We start from the raw sequence: 19538 nt of genomic DNA on the forward strand, positions 1-19538 counted from the left end.
CTCAATTTGAACCTTATTTTATTTTATTTTTATTTTATTTTAAAGTTTACTTATTTTTGAAAGAGACAGAGATAGTGTGAGTGGGGGAAGGGCAGAGATAGAGGGAGAGAGAGAGAATCCCAAGCAGGCTCCATTCATACTGTCAGTGCAGAGCCCATTGTGGGGCTCTAATCCATGAAACTGAGATCATGACCTGAGCTGAAATCAGGAGTCAGACACTTAACTGACTGAGCCATCCAGGCACCCTGAGAACCCTTATTTTATAGATTAGATACCTCACAATTCTTAAGCTGCCAGGAGGTCAATGAATTGATTTGTCATTCAGCTGATTAGAAAGTAAGATACTGTGCCTGCAGAGTATATTTCTGACAGATGGTATGGTTGTGTGTGTGTGTGTGTGTGTGTGTGTGTGTGTGTTTAAACATTGAGATAGGAATGCGTGGGTGGCTCACTTGGTTACCTGTCTGGCTCTTGATTTTAGCTCAGGTTACAATCTCACAGTTCATGAGATTGAGCCCCAAATCAAGGCTCTGTACTGTGTGGATCCTGCTTGGGATTCTCTCCCTCCCCCTCTCTCTGCCCTTCTCCTGCTTGCATGTGTGTGCATGCTGTCTTTCTCTCTCTCAAAATAAATACATAAACTTAAAAAAAATGAGATAGAATGACATACCATGAAATTCACCTTTATGAGTTGAACAGTTCAGTGTTTCATATCTCATTCACAAGGTTTCACAACCAGCATCAGTAATTCCAGAACGTTGCATCACCCCCAAAAAGAAACCCTGTATCCATTAGCAGTCATTCCCCATTTTTATTTTCCTCCTACCTCTGGCAACTGCTGGTCTACACTATGTCTCTTTGGATTTGTCTGTTCCGGGCATTTCATAGGTATGGAATCATACAAGATGTGGCCTTTTGTAAGTAGATTCTTTCACTTAGAATGATGTTTTCAAGGTTTATCCATATTGTAATATGTATTGGCACTTCATTTCTTTTTATGGCTGAGTAATATTTCATTTTATAGATGTACCACATTTTGTGTATCTGTCATTTGATGGACATTTGAGTTTCTGTTTTTTCGGCTGTTGTGAATAATGCTACTCTGAACATTTGTGTAGGAGGTTTCTTCGTGGACATTTGTTTTCATTTATCTTGGATATCTTTGTAGGAGTGAAATTGCAGGGTCATATGGTAACTCTGTTTTTAGATTTTTAAAGAATCAAGAGACTGCTTTCTAAGGCAGCTGCATCACTTCACATTCCTTCCAGCAATATGTGAAGGTTCCAACTTCCACATCCTTGTCAATACTTGTTATTGTCAATCTGTTTGGTTGTAGTCATGCTAGTGGGCATGAAGTAGAGTCTCTTTTTAGTTTTTACTTATATTTTTCTAATGATTCATGATGTTGAGCATAGGCTTGCATTTGTTAGGTGAATATATTCGGTGCAGTCCTTAGGTGCTCTGTTTAGGGCTAGACATACAGTTGTGAACAAGGCAGTCCACTGCTCTCTTGGAGATTAGATTTTATTTGAGACCATAGATAGGAGCAAAGTAATTGCAATTAGAGTTTTAATAAGGAATCAATTAAGGACAAGGACATAATAAGGGCAAGACATGGTCCCTTATTAAACTTTTTACATTTTCCATTTCAGTGATTTAAGTCTTTTCTATTTCATTGGAGACCCACATTCACTCAGTGGTTTTTAAGAATATGATATATGGCATTTTTGCATTTGATTTTATTTTTAAAAATAAAATTTGAAAAAAATTCAAAGGAAATGAGAGCATATTAAAGGAAAATCATACTGAAATGTATAAAAAAGTAGAATATTTTCCCTGCCTTTGCACTCCAGCCATTAGCAGCTTGGTGACTATTTATTGCTCCAGACCTATTTCCACGGCATGTATCATGTAGAGAGTTTTGATTAAGGGAACTACCTTGCGAAAGAATTTTCACATGTTTTTGATACTTGCACAGGAGCATGAGTGATATCACTGTGCAGTGATTTATGTGGTGGGCATGTGATACCTTGGGTGCTTATTGTGTGCTAGGTGCTCTGTGCTTGACACAGGTCCACTTTGGCTCTGATGGCACAACTCCTCGTCTCCCCTTTCGCTGCAGATGGTCCTCATCCCCGCCGGAGTGTTTACAATGGGCACAGATGATCCTCAGATAAAGCAAGATGGGGAAGCACCTGCAAGGAGAGTTGCTATTGATGCCTTTTACATGGATGCCTATGAAGTCAGTAATGCTGAATTTGAGAAGTTTGTGAACTCAACTGGCTATTTGACAGAGGTAATAGGGTTGGGATGGGGAGGAAGAACTTGGTGTTTTCTAAAAAAAATTTTTAAATGTTTATTTATTTTTGAGAGATAGAGAGACACAGCATGAGTGGGGGAAGGGCAGAGAGAGGGGGAGACACAGAATCTGAAGCAGGTTCCAGGCTCAGAGCTGTCCACACAAAGCCCAACACAGGGCTTGAGCCCATGAACCACGAGATCATGACCTGAGCTGAAGTTGGACGCTTAACTGACTGAGCCACCCAGGTGCCCCGAACTTGTTCTTTTCTAATATCGATTATCCACTTTCTATTATGTGCCCAATACCGTGTTCAACACCTTATGTATATTTCATCTAATCTAGTTCTCATAACAACCCCATGAGGCCAGTTATGTTTTAGGAAACTGAGGATTAGAAAGTGGTTTGCCTTGAGTTACACAGCTAGTGTTGGGGCTGGGATTCAGGCCTGGCTAGTGAGATGGCAGGGCCTGTGTTCTTAACCAGTAGGCTATATTGTGTCTGGGCTTTAATATGCAGAGTACCACTGCTCGGGGTTTTTGAGATAGCACATAGCATCTAGAGTAAGACCACTTTTTCCCTCTCAAAAAATTGCAGTTTGGTTACATATTTCATTAAGCTATAGATGCAGAAGTGCAGCTTTTCATTTTTGTGGTTTTATTTCAATGCCTGACAACTCATAAGCTCTCCTGTAGCAGTTCCAGATTATTCTCTGGTTCTGAATCCCAAAGCAAGGTTCTGAAAGTGGATATTTATTCTAAAAGGGAATAAGTAGATGGAGGCTTTCTAGTTTATGAAACTTTCTCTAAGTGTCTAGAGTATACTTTTGTAGACTTCCCATTTTCTCTCACCAGAGGACTTTACCCTCGCCTTCAGTTTGTGGGATCCTTGTTTTGTTTTATTTCCCCCTGCCCAGGCCCAAGACATCATTTTTTTTTTTTTAAAGTAGGCTTTATGCCCAGCATGGAGCCCAACGCAGAGCTTGAACTCATACCCCTGAGATCAAGACCTGAGCTGAGATCAAGACTCAGATGTTCTACCAACTGAGTCATCATGGTGCCCCTCAGTTTTCTCTTTTAAGTAAAAAAGTGTTCAAATAGTGGTTATGCATCATCACATTCCTTTGAATTTCCTAAAATATATAAAGTGTTTTTCTCTTTTATATGTGTTTAGAGTACAAGAAGTCCCTCTTTTTTTCGTTGTTTCATAAGGTTCCTCTCAGATCAGTTTCCTCAATAGTCTACGTAAGTTCGAAGAAGACTTGGAAGGAGAGGAGCTCTCTTCAGATTAGCATTTAACATAAAGAAGATAGAATCAACAGAATTTAGGGCACCCAGGAACATGGATGGGGAAAAATGACATCTAGCTTTTTACTAAAATTTAGCTTTTCCTTCAATTCTGAGGCAGATGACAAATCATACTAATGGTAGTAGCACATCTAACTTTGTCACCAATAGAAATCACAAATGTTTTTTGTCACATTATTGTTGTTGTATATATCTTAAAATATTTGCATTTATCCCCACTTTAGAAATGATAATTATGAGACCTTCCACTAGATCTCACTTAATATTATTAATAAAGAGGACATGTATATTACTATAGCATAAATTAACCTTATTAATATTTATACGTAACTAGTTTTCTTTGTAATCATATTGATTTTGTTTTATGCCTTTAAACATTTCATTCTGAGAAGGAGGCCCCTAAGCTTCATCATACTGCCTGAAGGGTCCAGGGCACAAAAAGTGTTAAGAACCCCTACTTTGCATAAATACTTCATCTTTTTATGACACTACATTTTTTTTCTTCCCCTGCATCTTCATTTCATATCACATTCTACTTACTCACCATGTTCTAGCCCAGCTGGTCTTGTTTCTATTCCTTGAAAACTCAGCATTCTTTTCCATCTTGAGATCTCAGCCGTATTTTTTTTCTTTTAAAGTGTATTTATTTATTTTGAGAGAGATAGAGAAAGCGTGAGTTGGGGAGGGGCAGAGAGAGAGAGAGAGAGAGAGAGAGAGAGAGGGAGGGAGGGAAACAGAATCCCAAGCAGGCTCCACACTGTCAGCATAGACCCTGACATGGGGCTTGAACCCACGAATTTGAGATCATGACCTGAGCTGAAACCAAGAGTCAGACACTTAACCGACTGAGCCTCCTGGGTACCCCAGTGGCCCATATTTTTTTTTTCCTGCTTGGAGTTTCCCTCTCTCCTTGCCTGTCCCCCTCTTACTGTGGTTGGCTTCTTCTCTTTCTTGATTCGTATCAGCTTAATGTTTCCTTCTCAAGAAGGCTTTCTCGGCGCACTCTATCAAACAGAGGCTTTTCTTGATACTCTTCATCTTACAGGGTCAAGTAAGTTGTAATTATTTTCTTCCTTTTTTTTTCTTTGATTTGATTTTTTTTGTCTGCATCCTCCCCTTGCACCAAGTAACTGCTCTTAAGACAGGGACTGTGCCTATTTTATATTGATCTTGTATCTCTGTCATTTAGTTCATAGTCAGGCACAGAATAGAGATGGGTGTTTGATACATGTTCATTGGATGAAAGGTTGGCTTAGATGCTCAGGCATGTCCCCACAAGGGAAGAAGGAAGAAGAGCAGGGGAGAAGAAAAGATGATGAGCTCTGATGAGGAAAAGGAGTTTGAGCTGTCTGTAAGGCCTGAACTACAGGGATCCAGTAGGCAGTTAATATCATCTAGTGGGGATAGGACTGGAGGTAGAGATGTGAGGGTCAATTGCAGTGTGTGCTGGTGGCCATTAAAGGGATGAGACTGAAGGATTTTGTGTAGCAGTTTGTCACTGTATCTCAAAGTGTGATCTCTTGGACCACCTGTGTTAGAATCACCAGCTGAGCTGCTCACATATGCAGGTTCCTTGACCTCACCCCAGACCTCCAGAATCAAAATGTCTGGAACTGAGAAGCAGTAATGTGTAGTTTTGATAGGCTGGCCAGGTGATTTCTACTGCGCAAAGCCCAAGAGCCACTGGTGTAGTGAGAGAAGAGTAGAGAGCCCAGACAGAGCACTAGGGAGGAACAGTGGTCTAGAGACTAGAAGAAGAGTCTGTGTATTTCAGGGGATGAGGAGGAGAGTCAGAAAGAGGAGGAAAACTAGCAGAATAGAACCATGGAGACCAAGGGGTTAATGTAGGCATTTGCAGAATGAGGTCACATGCAACAAATAAGACCAGGTAGATGAGGACTTGAGACGGTAATGTTAAACGAAAATAATCAAAATACAAATTTCCATCTGATGCTTGAATTGGCCACTTGAGATTTATAAACACAGTTGACACTTTCATGGAGCCAGAGTATCATCTATCAGAGTATCTGATAGAATATCAGCAAGCAATGCCATTTAGTTCTTTTAGCTAGATTGCAGCAGCAGAACAAAGGACAAAGGTTGATTATGTAATCTGACATGTAAGGAATACTATTATTTCCAAGTCATTTGTAATACTTGGGGAGATGCATTTCCATCAACAGGAGCAATCACATTCTCAAAAGCTAATCTCTTCCAGTCTGCGTTCTTATCAGCTAAATGAACCTGAAAAGACAGTGGCCTCTGTAAGTGATATTAACCTGTTTTAATAGGAAGTCAGATGCTTTTAAGTCATTTCTGAATCCTCTGGGAAGTCATAAGAAAAACTTAAGTTCATCTGGACAAGAAGAATCACTTTAACAGTGTGCAAAGAAAATGGTACTTGTGAAACATGTTACTCCAACCTTCCTGGATTTTTATTGCCTTCTTTCCTTTCAGGCTGAGAAGTTTGGTGACTCCTTTGTCTTTGAAGGCATGTTGAGTGAGCAAGTGAAGACTGATATCCAGCAGGCAGTAAGTAATGTTTAAACAGACTCTCACATTTTTCTACTGCTTGTTGGAAAGGGCTTGAAAACTCCAAACTACGAGTGCCACCCTCCTCACCACCCCCAGCAGCTAACCATTTCTGCTCTAGATTTTATTGTGCTAACAGGCCCATGGGCCAGACCACCTTGAATTGAAAATGCCACAAGTCCAGGATGGTGTTTGAAGAAGTGTTGGGTCTGACTTGGGTTTCTGTCTTGTGCACCTGAGTGACACATTGTGTTGCTGAGGAAAACTCAGCTGGCCACTAGATGTTTCTGGGTTTCTTTTACTTACAGTCATGTCTAGAATGGAGGCTTAAATGTGAATTTTTTTTTTAAGTTCTCTTCTTAAAGTCTTGACCTCATCAGGTGCCAGTGTGGAGAGAGAGCTTCCTATTTAATTAAACATTCATGAATTCCTATGATCAGAGTAGTATTCATGAAAGGGGGACCTTTGCTCTGGATAGTCACAAGACACTGAGCCACAGAACTGGCCTTACCACCCAGGGTGTACCTGCTTTCATAGAGAGGATCCAGGGAATGTGAATTAGGTGTGTTTTTCTCAGAAATCATGGGAATAGTGCACTGGGCTTCCATAACCTGTGTGGTGAGCGGAACTTGGGATTTCTGTATGTTTGAATATTTGTTTACACACGTCTCAGAAGGAGGCAGAAAGTATAAGAACAAGGGAAGGGGTGTGGGTAAGCTAGGAGGTTGAAGTTTCACAAAACAAAGAGGTTAGGGAATGCAGAAGAGGCAGGAGGTGGTGAGAGAGAAGGGAATTGGGGGCCGCCTTGATTGCAAGGGAGACTGATTAAGATACAGAGATGGAAGACAGGAATTCAACCCTAATCTTCCTTTGTTACACAGATTCCCTTTCAGTTGGCTGAACTTGGTCTTTCTGTATTGGTGTCACTGTTCTCTCTTGTGAGCAGTAGTGCCAAAAAAATTAAACTGTCCTGGCTCCCGTTTTCTTTCTTTTCCAATGACTGTAGCAAAAGTGATGGGGGAGACATGAGATGAAACCAGACTTGCTCTCAATTCATTTATAGGAGAATCAGGCCACTTTTTTGTATGTGTTTTACATAAATGTTTTTAAAATGTGACCAAGCTGCATCTGAATTTCAGTTTTCTTTGCTCATTACAAGTTTTTATTACAAGTCTACTATGTAATCCTATCCTTTTTTTTTTTTTTTTTTTTTTTTAAAGGCCTTTGAGGTCACATTGGCCTAGGGTTGATGAGCCAGCAACTCAGGATGCAGTACCTTGTTCTAAGATATGGAGCTCAGATGAGGGAGGGCATCTGTACTTATTTTTGTAATTTGCTCTTTTAGATACAGAGCCTCCTGTCACTTGAGAACCTCCAAACACATTAGGCATAAAGGCACAGGCAGATTATTGCTAGGCTCTGAAGGTGCCCTGTAAGTGCCTAGCGAAGAGTGTGTGGCTGTAACTAGGACAATAACAAGCCGCTTTCACGGGATCCTAGTGTTGCTCACTTGCTTAAATGCTCATAATGGAAAAGCAAAGCTTTTAAGCATGTTTAGAAACGGCTGGAATGAATACGATGAATCTATTCGTGATTTGAGAGAGCTAAGTTTTTGTTTTCAACCCCTTCTTAGGCCTGACATAGCCTCATGCACCAGACCTTTTTTTAACCCAGTGTTTCCACAAGCATAGCATATGGGATGGCCCAGGAGGGGGACTTGAAGTGAAACAGGAGTTAAGTTAAGGTGGTAGGCAGCTAAGCATAAGCTAATCCTGAATCATGGAGTGAGACAGATATTCCCTTTTCAGGTCTCTTCCTAAACCTGAATACATCAAGGCGTAAGTCTCATTTGAGTGATAACGTCATTAGCACTAGGTGACACTTGTTAGTCTCCTTTTAAACATGCAAAATTGACCTTGGAACCTTCCCCAGGCTACAGTAGCTAACAGAATTTAGTAATATTGTTTACTTTCATGTAATTATTTTATAATATTATTTATTTTCATATAATTATTTAAAATAACTCATACAACTTTTAAATGAATGTAATTATTTTAAATGTCATAAATGTTCTTTTTGTGACAGCACTGGTGATACAGATTTTCCTTTAATAAAGCCTTTTTATTGTAAAATAAAACACAAATACAGAAACCGCACAAAGCAAATGTTTAGTTTACTGAGTGTTCTAAGGTGAGCATGTTTGTAACTATCACTTAAGTCAGGAACAAGAATTTTGCTGCCTGTCCCAGTAACCCCCTCCATGAACCACAGCTTTGTCCCCCTTCTCTGTCCCTAAAGTTGCCATTATCCTGCTTTTTATTTTTTTATTTTTTAAGTAAGCTTCATGCCCAGTGCAGAGCCGGGTGCAGGACTTGAACTCATGACTGTGAGATGAAGACCTGAGCTGAGATCAGATCAAGCTATCCTGCTTTTTAAAGTAAATGCTTCCTGGGCCACCTGGGTGGCTCACTCAGTTAACTGTCCACCTTTGACTCAGGTCATGATCTCACAGTTCATGGGTTCGAGCCCCAGTCAGACTCTGCTGACAGCTCAGAGCCTGCTTGGGATTCTCTCTCTGCCCCTCCTCCAGTCACGCTTTCTCTCTCTCTCAAACATAAATAAGTAAACTTAAAAAAAATAAAGTAAATGCTTCCCTGTATTTCTTTATAGTATTATCACCATTTGTACATCCCAAGACTACTATACTATAGTTTAATCCTACCCATTTAAGCATAAATTTGTGGCTTTTTCAGGACATTTTAAATCACAAGTTTCCCTTCCATTGTCCTCTTTCCTCTGCTGCCCCCCCCCCCCTTTTATCCCTAACAATTTATCTCTGGAAGAATCCTGTGGATGTTTCCCTGGTCTGAATCTTGTTGTTTTCCCTCTCATGGTGCACTTCACCTGTTTTCTCTGTCCTCTGCATTTCCTGTGGTCTGGGAGCTGGATCCACAGGCCTGATCAGACTCGTGTTTGAGCCCTATGACAAGACCTCAGATAATATGGTGTTTGTTGTATACATTGTTCTTAGGTTTTTGATGTTGCTGTTTAGTTGCTTTGTCTGTTTTATGCATAGATTTGGAGAGATCCAAAAATTATACTGCTGCTTTCATCTTAGGTAGGTTTTTTTTTTTTTTAATGTAAAGTTTTGAGGCAAGACATTGAACTGACTTTTAGGGTTTTCCCACAAAAATATCTGAAACTGTGTGAATTTAATTGTTTAAAACAGAGTACATGTGCATGATGAAATCTACTTAGTCGTGATTATCATTTGAAGGGATTTAAAAAAAGTGTTTATTTATTTATTTTGAGAGAGACCGAGTGCCTTAGTGAGCAAGGGGAGGGGCAGAGAGAGAGGAAGAGAGAGAATCCCAAGCAGGTTCCCTGCTAAGCATAGAGCCTGATTCGGGTCTCAGTCCCAGGAATCTCTGAGGTCATGACCTGAACTGAAATCAACAGTTGAATGCTTAACCTGAGCTACCCAGGCGCCCCTGTTGTGATTATCTTTTGAATGCTCAGTTTGAAACAATCATCTTAAAAGGTATAGCTTTTAAATCCTTTAAAGGATTAATGCTAGTTTTTGTTGCTGTGCTATTTTTGTTTTATGGTATTTTAATCTAGTTAACCTTCTATTGTTGAAAAAGATAGTGTTTAAAATATTTAATGTTTAAAAAGTACCTTCTTTTTAATAATTGTATTATTAATTTGTCTCATAAATCTTTGACAAGAAGAATGGCCATGGGGTAGGGTGAAAACAGTTGCTCTTGGTTTGTGGTTTGGCACTTTCTGAATTTGCTAACATTTTAAGGAAACAAATTTGAATAGGTGTCCTTGATAAAGGAGGAGGGTAGACTATTTTGAGAAGTTCTTTTTAACTGAAAGCCAATTTCAAGTGAGGAATCAGAATTACCAAGTCATTTTTTTTTCTTTTTTGAAGTAAAAAACAATTTCGAGACAGCCATCTCCTGCCCAAGTAATGCTGGGTACTGTGTTATTTGGATGAGGCTGGACCAGCACAAACCACAAGGAGTAATGCGGCCTGACTGTCTCTTACATAATCACAATTGGGTGATGACTCTGAGGTAGAAAGAGAGCCGTTAGTAAGGATGTGATTCAGTTACCTAAATGTGCATGGGTTGTAATGAGAAATGCCTTGGGGCCCAGCAAGATTCTGAGGTCATACCGCAAAAATAATTTTTAGAAAAAGCCCTGGTAAGTCAACTAGTGTAAGCCAAGCCAGAAAGTGTTCAGAAAGGCAAGTTCCAGTATGTAGGAAAAGTAAATTCAAATCACTCAAAACATTAACCTGACGGATAAATGGCTCAGGCTCGTTTTTGATGTTAGAAGTTTTACTTTTCTGGTAGCTCAACCACGGTTTCTCTGAACAACTTAATTTAGGCTTTAAGAAGTTTCTGCTTTCACAGGACCAACGAGGCTTTTGTTTCTCAAACTGATTTTGGGGCTTGTTTATTCAGAGAAGCCATAAGGAAATGATCACAGCCTTGGAGTGAGGGAGACCTGGTTTTAAACCTCAGCTATGCCTTTTACCAGTTGGTTTTGGGAAAAGGCACTTCATTTCTTTGCTACTCTTTTTTTTTTTTTTTTTTTTTTTGACTTTTCAAGTTTGAGAGTTTATTTTGAAAGTTTTGGGTCATCTTTTTTAAGCATTTTGATCTACAGATTTTTTTTTTATGATCCCATTAGTTCCACATCCTATAGTATAGTTGTATTTATACCTAAATATTTTCTAATGTCCAATATCATTTCTCTTAGTGATTCTGTCTGTTTTTGCTTTATACATTTCAGAGCTATGCTGTTAAGCTTGAAATTGTAAGTGCATAAGTGTAGAAATGTATTCTTTTTGTTGAATTAAATGTTTTGTGGTTTGTAAAAAGGGATTCTCTTTTTCTCTAGTAAATTTTATCTTCAAGTCTATTTTTTCTGGTATCTACATAGGTGCACAAGCTTTCTTTTGTCTAATTTTTATCTAATACATACTTTTCCATATTTTCATTTTCATTCTATCTGTATCTATGTTTTTAGGTAGATTTTTTGGGTTTTTTCCCCCAAAGTTTTATTTATTTAAATAATCTCTATACCCTGTGTGAGGCTTGAACTCATGACCTTGAGATCAAGAGTCGTATGCTCTTACAAATGAGCCAGTGGGGCACCCCTAAGTATATCTCCTGTAAATAGTATACAGATGTTTTTATTTATTTTTATTTTTTTAAGTTCATTTATTTATTTTGAGAGACAGAGAGTGAGTGGTGAAGGGGCAGAGAGAACGACAGAATGCCAGCCAGGCTCTGTGCTGTTAGCACAGAGCCCAACAAGAGGCTCAAACCCAGAAACCACAAGATCATGACCTGAGCTGAAATCAAGAGTCAGATGCTTAACCGACTGAGCCACCCAAAACCCCAGTATATAACTGTTTTTAAGAAATCCATTACAATAGTCTTTGTCTTTCAGTCAAGAGTTTATTTATGTTTATATATAGTTTATTATGATTACCTATGTATTGGCTTTATTTCTACCATTTTATTCTTTTCTTTCTCTTTATCACATTTTTTCTCTTCTTTTTTCTTCAGTTTCTTGCATATTTTTCTTTTTTCTCCTCATTCTAATTTCACTTGTCTCCTTAGAAGTTCTATATGTATGTATCTTCATTTACTAAACTATTGTAACGTTCATTTAAAGTCTAACTTTTAGTCTGTTCATTTTTCTGCTCTATAATACTAGGACCGTGCTCTCATCATCCCCATCCAACTTATGTATTACTGATATCCACTATTTTATTCCAATTTGTTCTCTTAACTTAGATGTTATCAATACATTTCTATATAATCAATATTCAGTTGTGGCTATAATTACTGCTGTCTGCGCCCTCCTTTCTGCATGCCGGACAGAATGTATCTTCTGACTAAAGGACATCCTTTGGTAGTAAATGTTCTTGTTATTAATAGTTTGAAAATATCTTTAATTTTGTTTTATTGTTGAAAGATATTTTCGTGAAGTAAAAACTTGAGATTGGCAATTATTTGCTGTCTGTTCACCGAAGAGATGATTTCACTGTCTTCTGGCTTCTGTTGTTGCCATTCTTCAGTCTGGTGCTTTTCCTGTGCAGGTGATCTGGCTCTGGCTGCTTTTAAGATTATCTCCTGTCTTTGTGATTATACATTTGGACTGTGATATTTATAGGTGTTGATTTCTATCATTTATCCAGCTTGAGTGTCATTGGGCGTCCTGGATCTGAGGACTGTTTCTTAAACAACTGTGGACTCTTTTTTTTCTTTTTTTTTTAAGTAGGCTTCATGCCCCACGTGGAGCCCAACACAAGACTCCAACTCACGACCCCGAGATCAAGATCTGAGCTGGACATTTAACCAACACCCAGGCGCCCCAACTTCAGACTATTTTTAACCATTATTGTTTTCAATATTGCTTTTTCTTCATTCTCACTTACCCCTCTTAGGGACTCCAGTTAGGTGTGAGTCAGCCCTTGTCAATCTCTTAAACCCACTTTTGAATCTATAGGTATATATATTCCATTTATATATTTTATTTTAATTTTCGTTGCTTTTTGGCTATGTCTTTGGTAATATTAGTAGTTGCCATAAGGATTACAAGATGTGTACATAACTTCTCACAGTCTATCATAGAGTTAACGTTTTAATGCTTCAAGTAAATGTAAGTACCTCATAACCATATCAAGGTTCCTTTACCCCTGTGCTATACTTGGCATATATACTACATCTCTATACATTGAAAAGACCCAAGATGGTGTTATAATTTTTGTTTGCAACATCATATATATATATATACATATATATATATTTAATGTTTATTTAATTTTGAGTGAGAGAGAGAGAGACAGAGCACGAGTGGGGGAGGGGCAGAGAGAGCGAGAGAGGGAGACACAGAATCTGAAGCTGGCTCCAGGCTCTGAGCTGTCAGCACAGAGCCTGACGCGGGGCTTAAACTCATGAACAGTGAGATCATGATCTGAGCCCAAGTCAGATGCTTAACCGACTGAGCCACCCAGGTGCCCCTATATTTTTAATTTAAAGAAGAAAAGTAATCTATTATATTTACCCAAACCATTTCTGTTGCTCTTTATTTCAGAAGTTGCCTGTTTTCCTCTGGTATTATCTCCTTTCAACCTAAATAACTTCTGTTAGCATTTATGTGAGAACAAGTCTTATATCCATGAATTCTCTTAGTTTGTTCTCATCTGAGATGAGACATGTCTTTATGTCCCCTTCATTCCTGAAGGATATTTTCACTGGATACAACAGATCTCTGGGTTGGCACTTGTTTCATCACTTTGAAAATGTTTGACTCTTTTCTAGTCATGTGGTTTCTGATAGCACCAGTTCAATCACTGTTCTCTTATATCTATTAGTGTCATTATTTTCTGGCTCCTTTCAAGCCTTAAAAAATCTTAGGGCGCCCGGATGGCTCAGTCGGTTAAGCATCAGACTTCGGATCAGGTCATGATCTCGCAGTTCGTGAGTTTGAGCCCCGCATCAGGCTCTGTGCTGGCAGCTCAGAGCCTGGAGCCTGCTTCAGATTGTGTGTCCCCCTCTCTCTCTGCCCCTCCCCTGCTCATGCTCTCCCTTTCTCCCTCTCTCAAAAATAAATAAACATTAAAAAAATTAAAAAAAAATCTTGTCTTTGTAGTTTGATTATGATTTGGACATTTGGGGTTTTCTTAGGATTTAGGGATTATCCTACTTTTTGAGGTGCTTGGTCTGTAGATTTATGGCTTTAACCACATTAGGGTAGTTTTCAGCCATTTTGGCAAATATTTTTCAACATTAATGTTTCCTTTCTTTTTAGGACTCCAATGCATGGGTGTTATCCCATGTAGATATTATCCTACAGGTTCCTAAGGCTTTCTTCATTGTTTTAAAATCGTTTTTTTCTCTCTGTTCTTTAGATTGCGTACTTTCTATTGATATATCTTCAAGTTCCCCCTTTTCTGTTATTGTCATTGTGCTCTTGAGCCTATCCAGTGAATTTTTAATTTTAGATATTATATTTTGCAATTCTAAAGTTTTTAAATTTTTTTAAATTTTTTTATTTTTTTAACCTTTTTTTATTTTTGAGACAGAGAGAGACAGCGCATGAATGGGGGAGGGTCAGAGAGAGGGAGACACAGAATCTGAAACAGGCTCCAGGCTCTGAGCTGTCAGCACAGAGCCGGATGCGGGGCTCAAACTCACGGACCGCAAGATCATGACCTGAGCTGAGGTCGGCCGCTTAACCGACTGAGCCACCCAGGCGCCCCTCTAAAGTTTCTTTTTAAAAAATAGTTCCTGTTTCTCTGCTGATAACTCCTACCTATCTATTCATTTCAAGAATATTCACCTTTACCTCATAGCTGATGATTGTAATAGCTGCTTTAAAGTCTTTGGTAATTCCGGGGTGCCTGGGTGGCTTGGTCGGTTCAATGTACAATTCTTGATCTCAGGGTTGTGAGTTCATACCCTGTGTTGGGCTCCATGCCCTTAAAAAAAGTCTTTGATAATTCCATCTTATGGAGTATTCCATCTTATGGAATTCCATCTTATGGAGTAGTTCCATTTTATGGGGTATCTTATGGTTGGCACTGGTTCATTTTCTTTTCCCTTCAGTGTTGAGTTTCTGGTCTTGATATAATTCTCAGGAAAATGTTGAGGTTTTTGTTTTGTTTTGTTTTGTTTTTAAAGGCAGTTAATCTGGTAACCTGGTTAGGTGTAGACCCCAAGTTTTGTCTTGTTTACTGCCAGTGGTGATTTTGTAGTTTGTTTCTTCATTCCTTTTTTGCCAGTGCATCACTGTGGTTAATTATTTTTTTCTTTACTGTAACTAGCATTTTGCTTCTTTTAATCAATTTCTTGTATGGGTAATAATGCCTAACTAGGAGAGTATTGTAAAGATCAAATTCATGTACAAAGAACCACCTACTACAGTACTTAGCACATAAAAAGTCTTTTAGTAAATGTCATTATGCTGGCTTCTTCCAGTGTGCTATCTCTAATTGAAAATTGAGTTAAATTTTCTTTGCTTTGCTTTACTGTTGCCCATTTGTAAGATTTGATAACATCATATATAGCACTCTGCCAAGTTGTAATGATATTTTGAAAGGATTTGGTATTGTGGAATAAATCCTCTTGGATTATCTCAGAGTCCTTGGCTGGAGAAATATCAGTGATACATCCTTTCCTTTTCTTTTTCTTTTTTTTTTTTTTTTTAGTGAGGGTGGTGAAAATATACAAAAACATAAAATTTAACATTTTAACCATTTAAAATTTTTTTTTTAATGTTTATTTATTTTTGAGAGACAGAGTGTGAGTGGGATGTGGGGCAGAGAGAGAGAGGGAGACACAGAATCTGAAGCAGGCTCCAGGCTCTGAGCTGTCAGCACAGAGCCCGATGTGGGGCTGGAACTCACGAATCGAGATCACGACCTGAGCTGAAGTTGGACGCTTAACCGACTGAGTCACTCAGGCGCCCTTTTTTAACCATTTTTGAGCATACAGTCATTCCCAATGTCATGCAGTCATCATCACTGTATTTTTTCTGAATTTGTTGACCATCCCTTACAGAAACTCTGTACCCATGAAGCAATAACTTCACATTCTTCCTTCCCTCTCATCACCTGGTAACCTTGATTGTACTTGGTCTCTGTATAAGTTTCTTTACTCTCCGTGTCTCATAGAAATGTCCTTTTGTGTCTGGCTTACATGACTTAGCAAAATGTCTTCAAGTTTCATTTATGTTACAGCATGTATTAGATTTCATCTCTTTAAGGCTGAATGATATTCCATTGTTTCTATAGACCACATTTTGTTTATCTGTTCATCTGTTAATGGACATTTGTGCTGTTTCTGGCTATTTAACATCTAATAGCTGTTTTGGCTTTTGTGAATAATGCTGCTGTGAACATTGGTCTACAAGTGTCTGAGTGCCTGCTTTCAATTCTTTTGACTATGTACAGTGACGTATTTTTTGAGTAGTTGTTTGGATTCATGCCTCCTTAATTACCTGCCATTATCCCTGTGGTGTGTTCTTTGACTTCTTCTAGTGATGGAAATGAGTCTACCTCCCTCTGTTTGAAAGTTTGCTTTTTGGCTTAAAATGTGGCCTCTTTAGCAAACAATAAAAAATGTCCTACTGTCCTCCAGATACTTTACTATTCCTGAGAATACAGAAATGGAAGATATTCCACCCTGTTGCCCTTTACAGGCTCACAATTTAAGGGATGGGGTCATATAGGCTCTAAACCAAAATTAGATGTTTTTTTCTGATTTATGAATTTTTTATATCAAATGTTTTAGAGAAATAAAAACGAAGACACATACATCATGTTTTTTTAAAATTTTCAAAAAGAATGAGAATATGTGAGATCCATACCATCGTGGAATGTCCTGGAGGTAGCATGAAATAACATTGAGAAATGAATTGGGAAGGGCATGGACAGGTGCTGTGGTAAGGAGTGCTGTGGAGCAGTTAGGGGCGGTGCCTGGAGAGCTGCATTTGTTGTTGACCAGGAAAGGACTGTGTGAGGAAGAGGCATTTAAGGGAAGCCTTGCAGATATGGAATAACTAATTTTGGGATCAACTAGAGCAAAGCATCTGGTGAAGGACCTACTATGTTCCTATGCTCTGGCTACTCACCTTCAGCCTTCTATGGTCTGGTCTTAGCTACATTTACTCTGGGAAGTCCATTTGAAATGGCTTTCTCTTGTCCCATATTCCAGATTTAGATTGTTCCATTTATTCTTGTCACTTCTTGTGCTTTCTTTTTATGTCAGTTGTCTCACTTATAATTGTTTCTGTAGGTATTTGTTGAATGCCTTCCCCTTTACCAGGTATATTCTATAATGGTGTGTGAGAATGCACTATACCACTATGTCCCCAGCATAGTTACTATCGCTTAAGCACCTAATAAATATTTGCCAAAAAAATGAAAGAATGCCATTTGGGTATCATCTATTAGAGCATTTAGTTTTTGAAAGCTATGGGGCTCAGACCTCACAAGACCTGTCTCATGTTGGAAAGTTGCTTTTTCTTGGCAAGAAAACACTGGCTTAGTCAATTGGGGTTGAGGTAGGTTCACAGTAACTGAGTTATTTGGGAAGGGTGGTCCAGGGGTGGCTGACGGGATAAGATAAGAAGAAAACATAGTCACACAACTGTATTTTGTGTCTGTTTTTGAAAAGAATAGTTGTCTGTCTGATTGAGGAGTCAATGTGTGGTGTAGGCTCAGGAAGCAAAGCCTGATAACCCTGGAAGGTGAGAACCCAATACAATAGGATAACAGGGCATAGTTTTTTTTTTCCAACCTGCTCTGAAACAAGGCACCTGATCAGAATGAGTGTGAATGAGGCAAGGCATATTGGGGTTCTAGAGGCTCAGACTTGAAATATCTCTTTAAGGAGTCCTTAAGTTTCTCCTCCTCCTCTTCCTTCTCCTCCTCTTCCTCTTCTTCTCTTTCTTTTCCATTTTCTTCCTCCTATTCCTCTTCTCCTACTTCTTCTTCTAGTAGGCTTCATACCCAGCACAGAACCCAACACGGGGCTTGAAGTCACCACTCTGACATCAAAACCTGAGCTGAGATCAAGAGTTGGACATTTAAGTAACTGAGCCACCCAGGTACCCCCTTAAGTTTCTTTCCAAGTCCTCGGTCTTTTGTGATTTGACTTCGATGAAGAAGTAATAATGATTTTCACATCCTCGTACCTCCTAAATATTGGTGTCTGCATTGTAAACCTCTAAAGTGAGACAAAGATTGACTATTGAGTAGGGAGTCATGCCTAGGAGAGATCCAGCTTTAAGAAGAAGTTATGCAAAAATGAGAATTTTGAGTCAATGGAACTTTCAAAACCATTTGGCAAAAAGCCCTTTCTTTATAGATGAAGCAGTTATGGCCCAGGAGGGGAAATGGTTTACCTCAGTTCTGGATAATGTCGAGTGTGGTACCTACCTATTAGTCCCTGAGAACCAGTATAGGACCTTTCCCACTGTGTAAAACTCATAAGCCAGGAGCTGAGTCTCTCTCTTTACAAAAGGACATCCCATTGAAAGACTATATCTAAAATTGGTATTTATCCAGAACATGGTCACCCAAAGTGGGGAGGGGTTTGGAAAACATGGAAACCTCAGGAACAGGTAAATTTATTCATTAAACAAATGTTTATCTCGTATGTGCTATGGGCGAGGCAGTGTTCTGAGTGCTGTGGATACAACAGGGAAGCAGGTATGAGTCCTCAGTCTCTTGAAGGTTTAACTCTGTAAGACTCTAAACAAGTGAAGTTGTAATGGACTATGCTAATGGTCTATGAATAAAGTAAAGAGAGTAACAGGATAGAAAGTGGCTGTAATGTACTGTGGTCAGGTTCTTTTGGCTCTTTTATTTGTGGGGTCTGGGATGGCTTCTCTGACACTTGAGTGGAAACCTAAATGAGGAATAGGAGCCAGCATGACCAGTAATGAGGGAGTGATGAACGAGGGGGATTGTGATGTAAGTTGATGGTTAGGTTGGAAAAATAGGTGGCAAGTGGATTACATAGGGCTCTGCAGCCTCAGAGAAGTTTGGGTTTCTTCTTCAGTGCAGTGAGAAGCCATTGGACCTAGTTAACATTCAATAAAAATTTTTTTTTGTTTATTTCTGAGACAGAGAGAGACAGAGCATGAGTGGGGGAGGAGCAGAGAGAGAGGGAGACACAGAATCCGAAGCAGGCTCCAGGCTCTGAGCTGTCAGCACAGAGCCTGACGTGGGGTTCGAACTCACAAACCATAAGATCATGACCTGAGCCAAAGTCAGTCACTCAACCAACTGAGCCACCCAAGTGCCCCGGACCTAGTTAACATTTTAAAGAGGCTGCTCTGTACCATTATCAACAATAGCCAAACTATGGAGAGAGCCAAATGTTCGTTGACTGATGAATGGATACAGAAGATGCGGTATATATACACAGTAGACTATTACTCAAAAAGAATCAAATCTTGCCATTTGCAATGACGTGGATGAAGCCAGAATGTATTACGCTAAACAAAGTCAATCAGAGAAAGACAAATACCATATGATTTCACTCACATGTGGAATTTAAGAAACAAAACAGATGAACATATGGGAAGGGGTGGGGAAGAGAAGAGAGGGAAACCACAAAAGACTCTTAATGTTAGAAAACAAACTGAGGGTTGATGGAGGGAGGTGCATGGGTGATGGGCTAGATGGTTGATGCACATTAAGGAGGGTACTTGGGATGAGCACTGGATATTGTCTGTAACTGATGAATCACTGAATTCTACTCCTGAAACCAATACTGCACTATATGTTAACTAATAAAAATTTAAATTAAAAAAAAAGTAAAGAGGTTGCTCTGGCTTCTGCATGGGTTTTGTCACAGTTG

The 19538-nt window shown here is 39.1% G+C and overlaps 1 protein-coding gene across 2 annotated transcripts in view; it reads left to right on the forward strand.

Annotated features, from left to right (window-relative positions):
* Positions 1-19538, forward strand: part of SUMF1 (sulfatase modifying factor 1) — a 94591-nt gene that overhangs the window by 15516 nt on the left and 59537 nt on the right. For both annotated transcript variants that reach the window (XM_053219030.1, XM_027042518.2), the window contains exons 2-3: positions 2123-2296; positions 6064-6138. In XM_053219030.1, coding sequence (XP_053075005.1) covers positions 2123-2296; positions 6064-6138 — 249 coding nt within the window. The remainder of the gene's footprint in view (positions 1-2122; positions 2297-6063; positions 6139-19538) is intronic.

This window comes from Acinonyx jubatus, chromosome A2 (assembly GCF_027475565.1).
Source record: "Acinonyx jubatus isolate Ajub_Pintada_27869175 chromosome A2, VMU_Ajub_asm_v1.0, whole genome shotgun sequence".
In the NCBI taxonomy this organism is placed as follows: Eukaryota; Metazoa; Chordata; class Mammalia; order Carnivora; family Felidae; genus Acinonyx; species Acinonyx jubatus.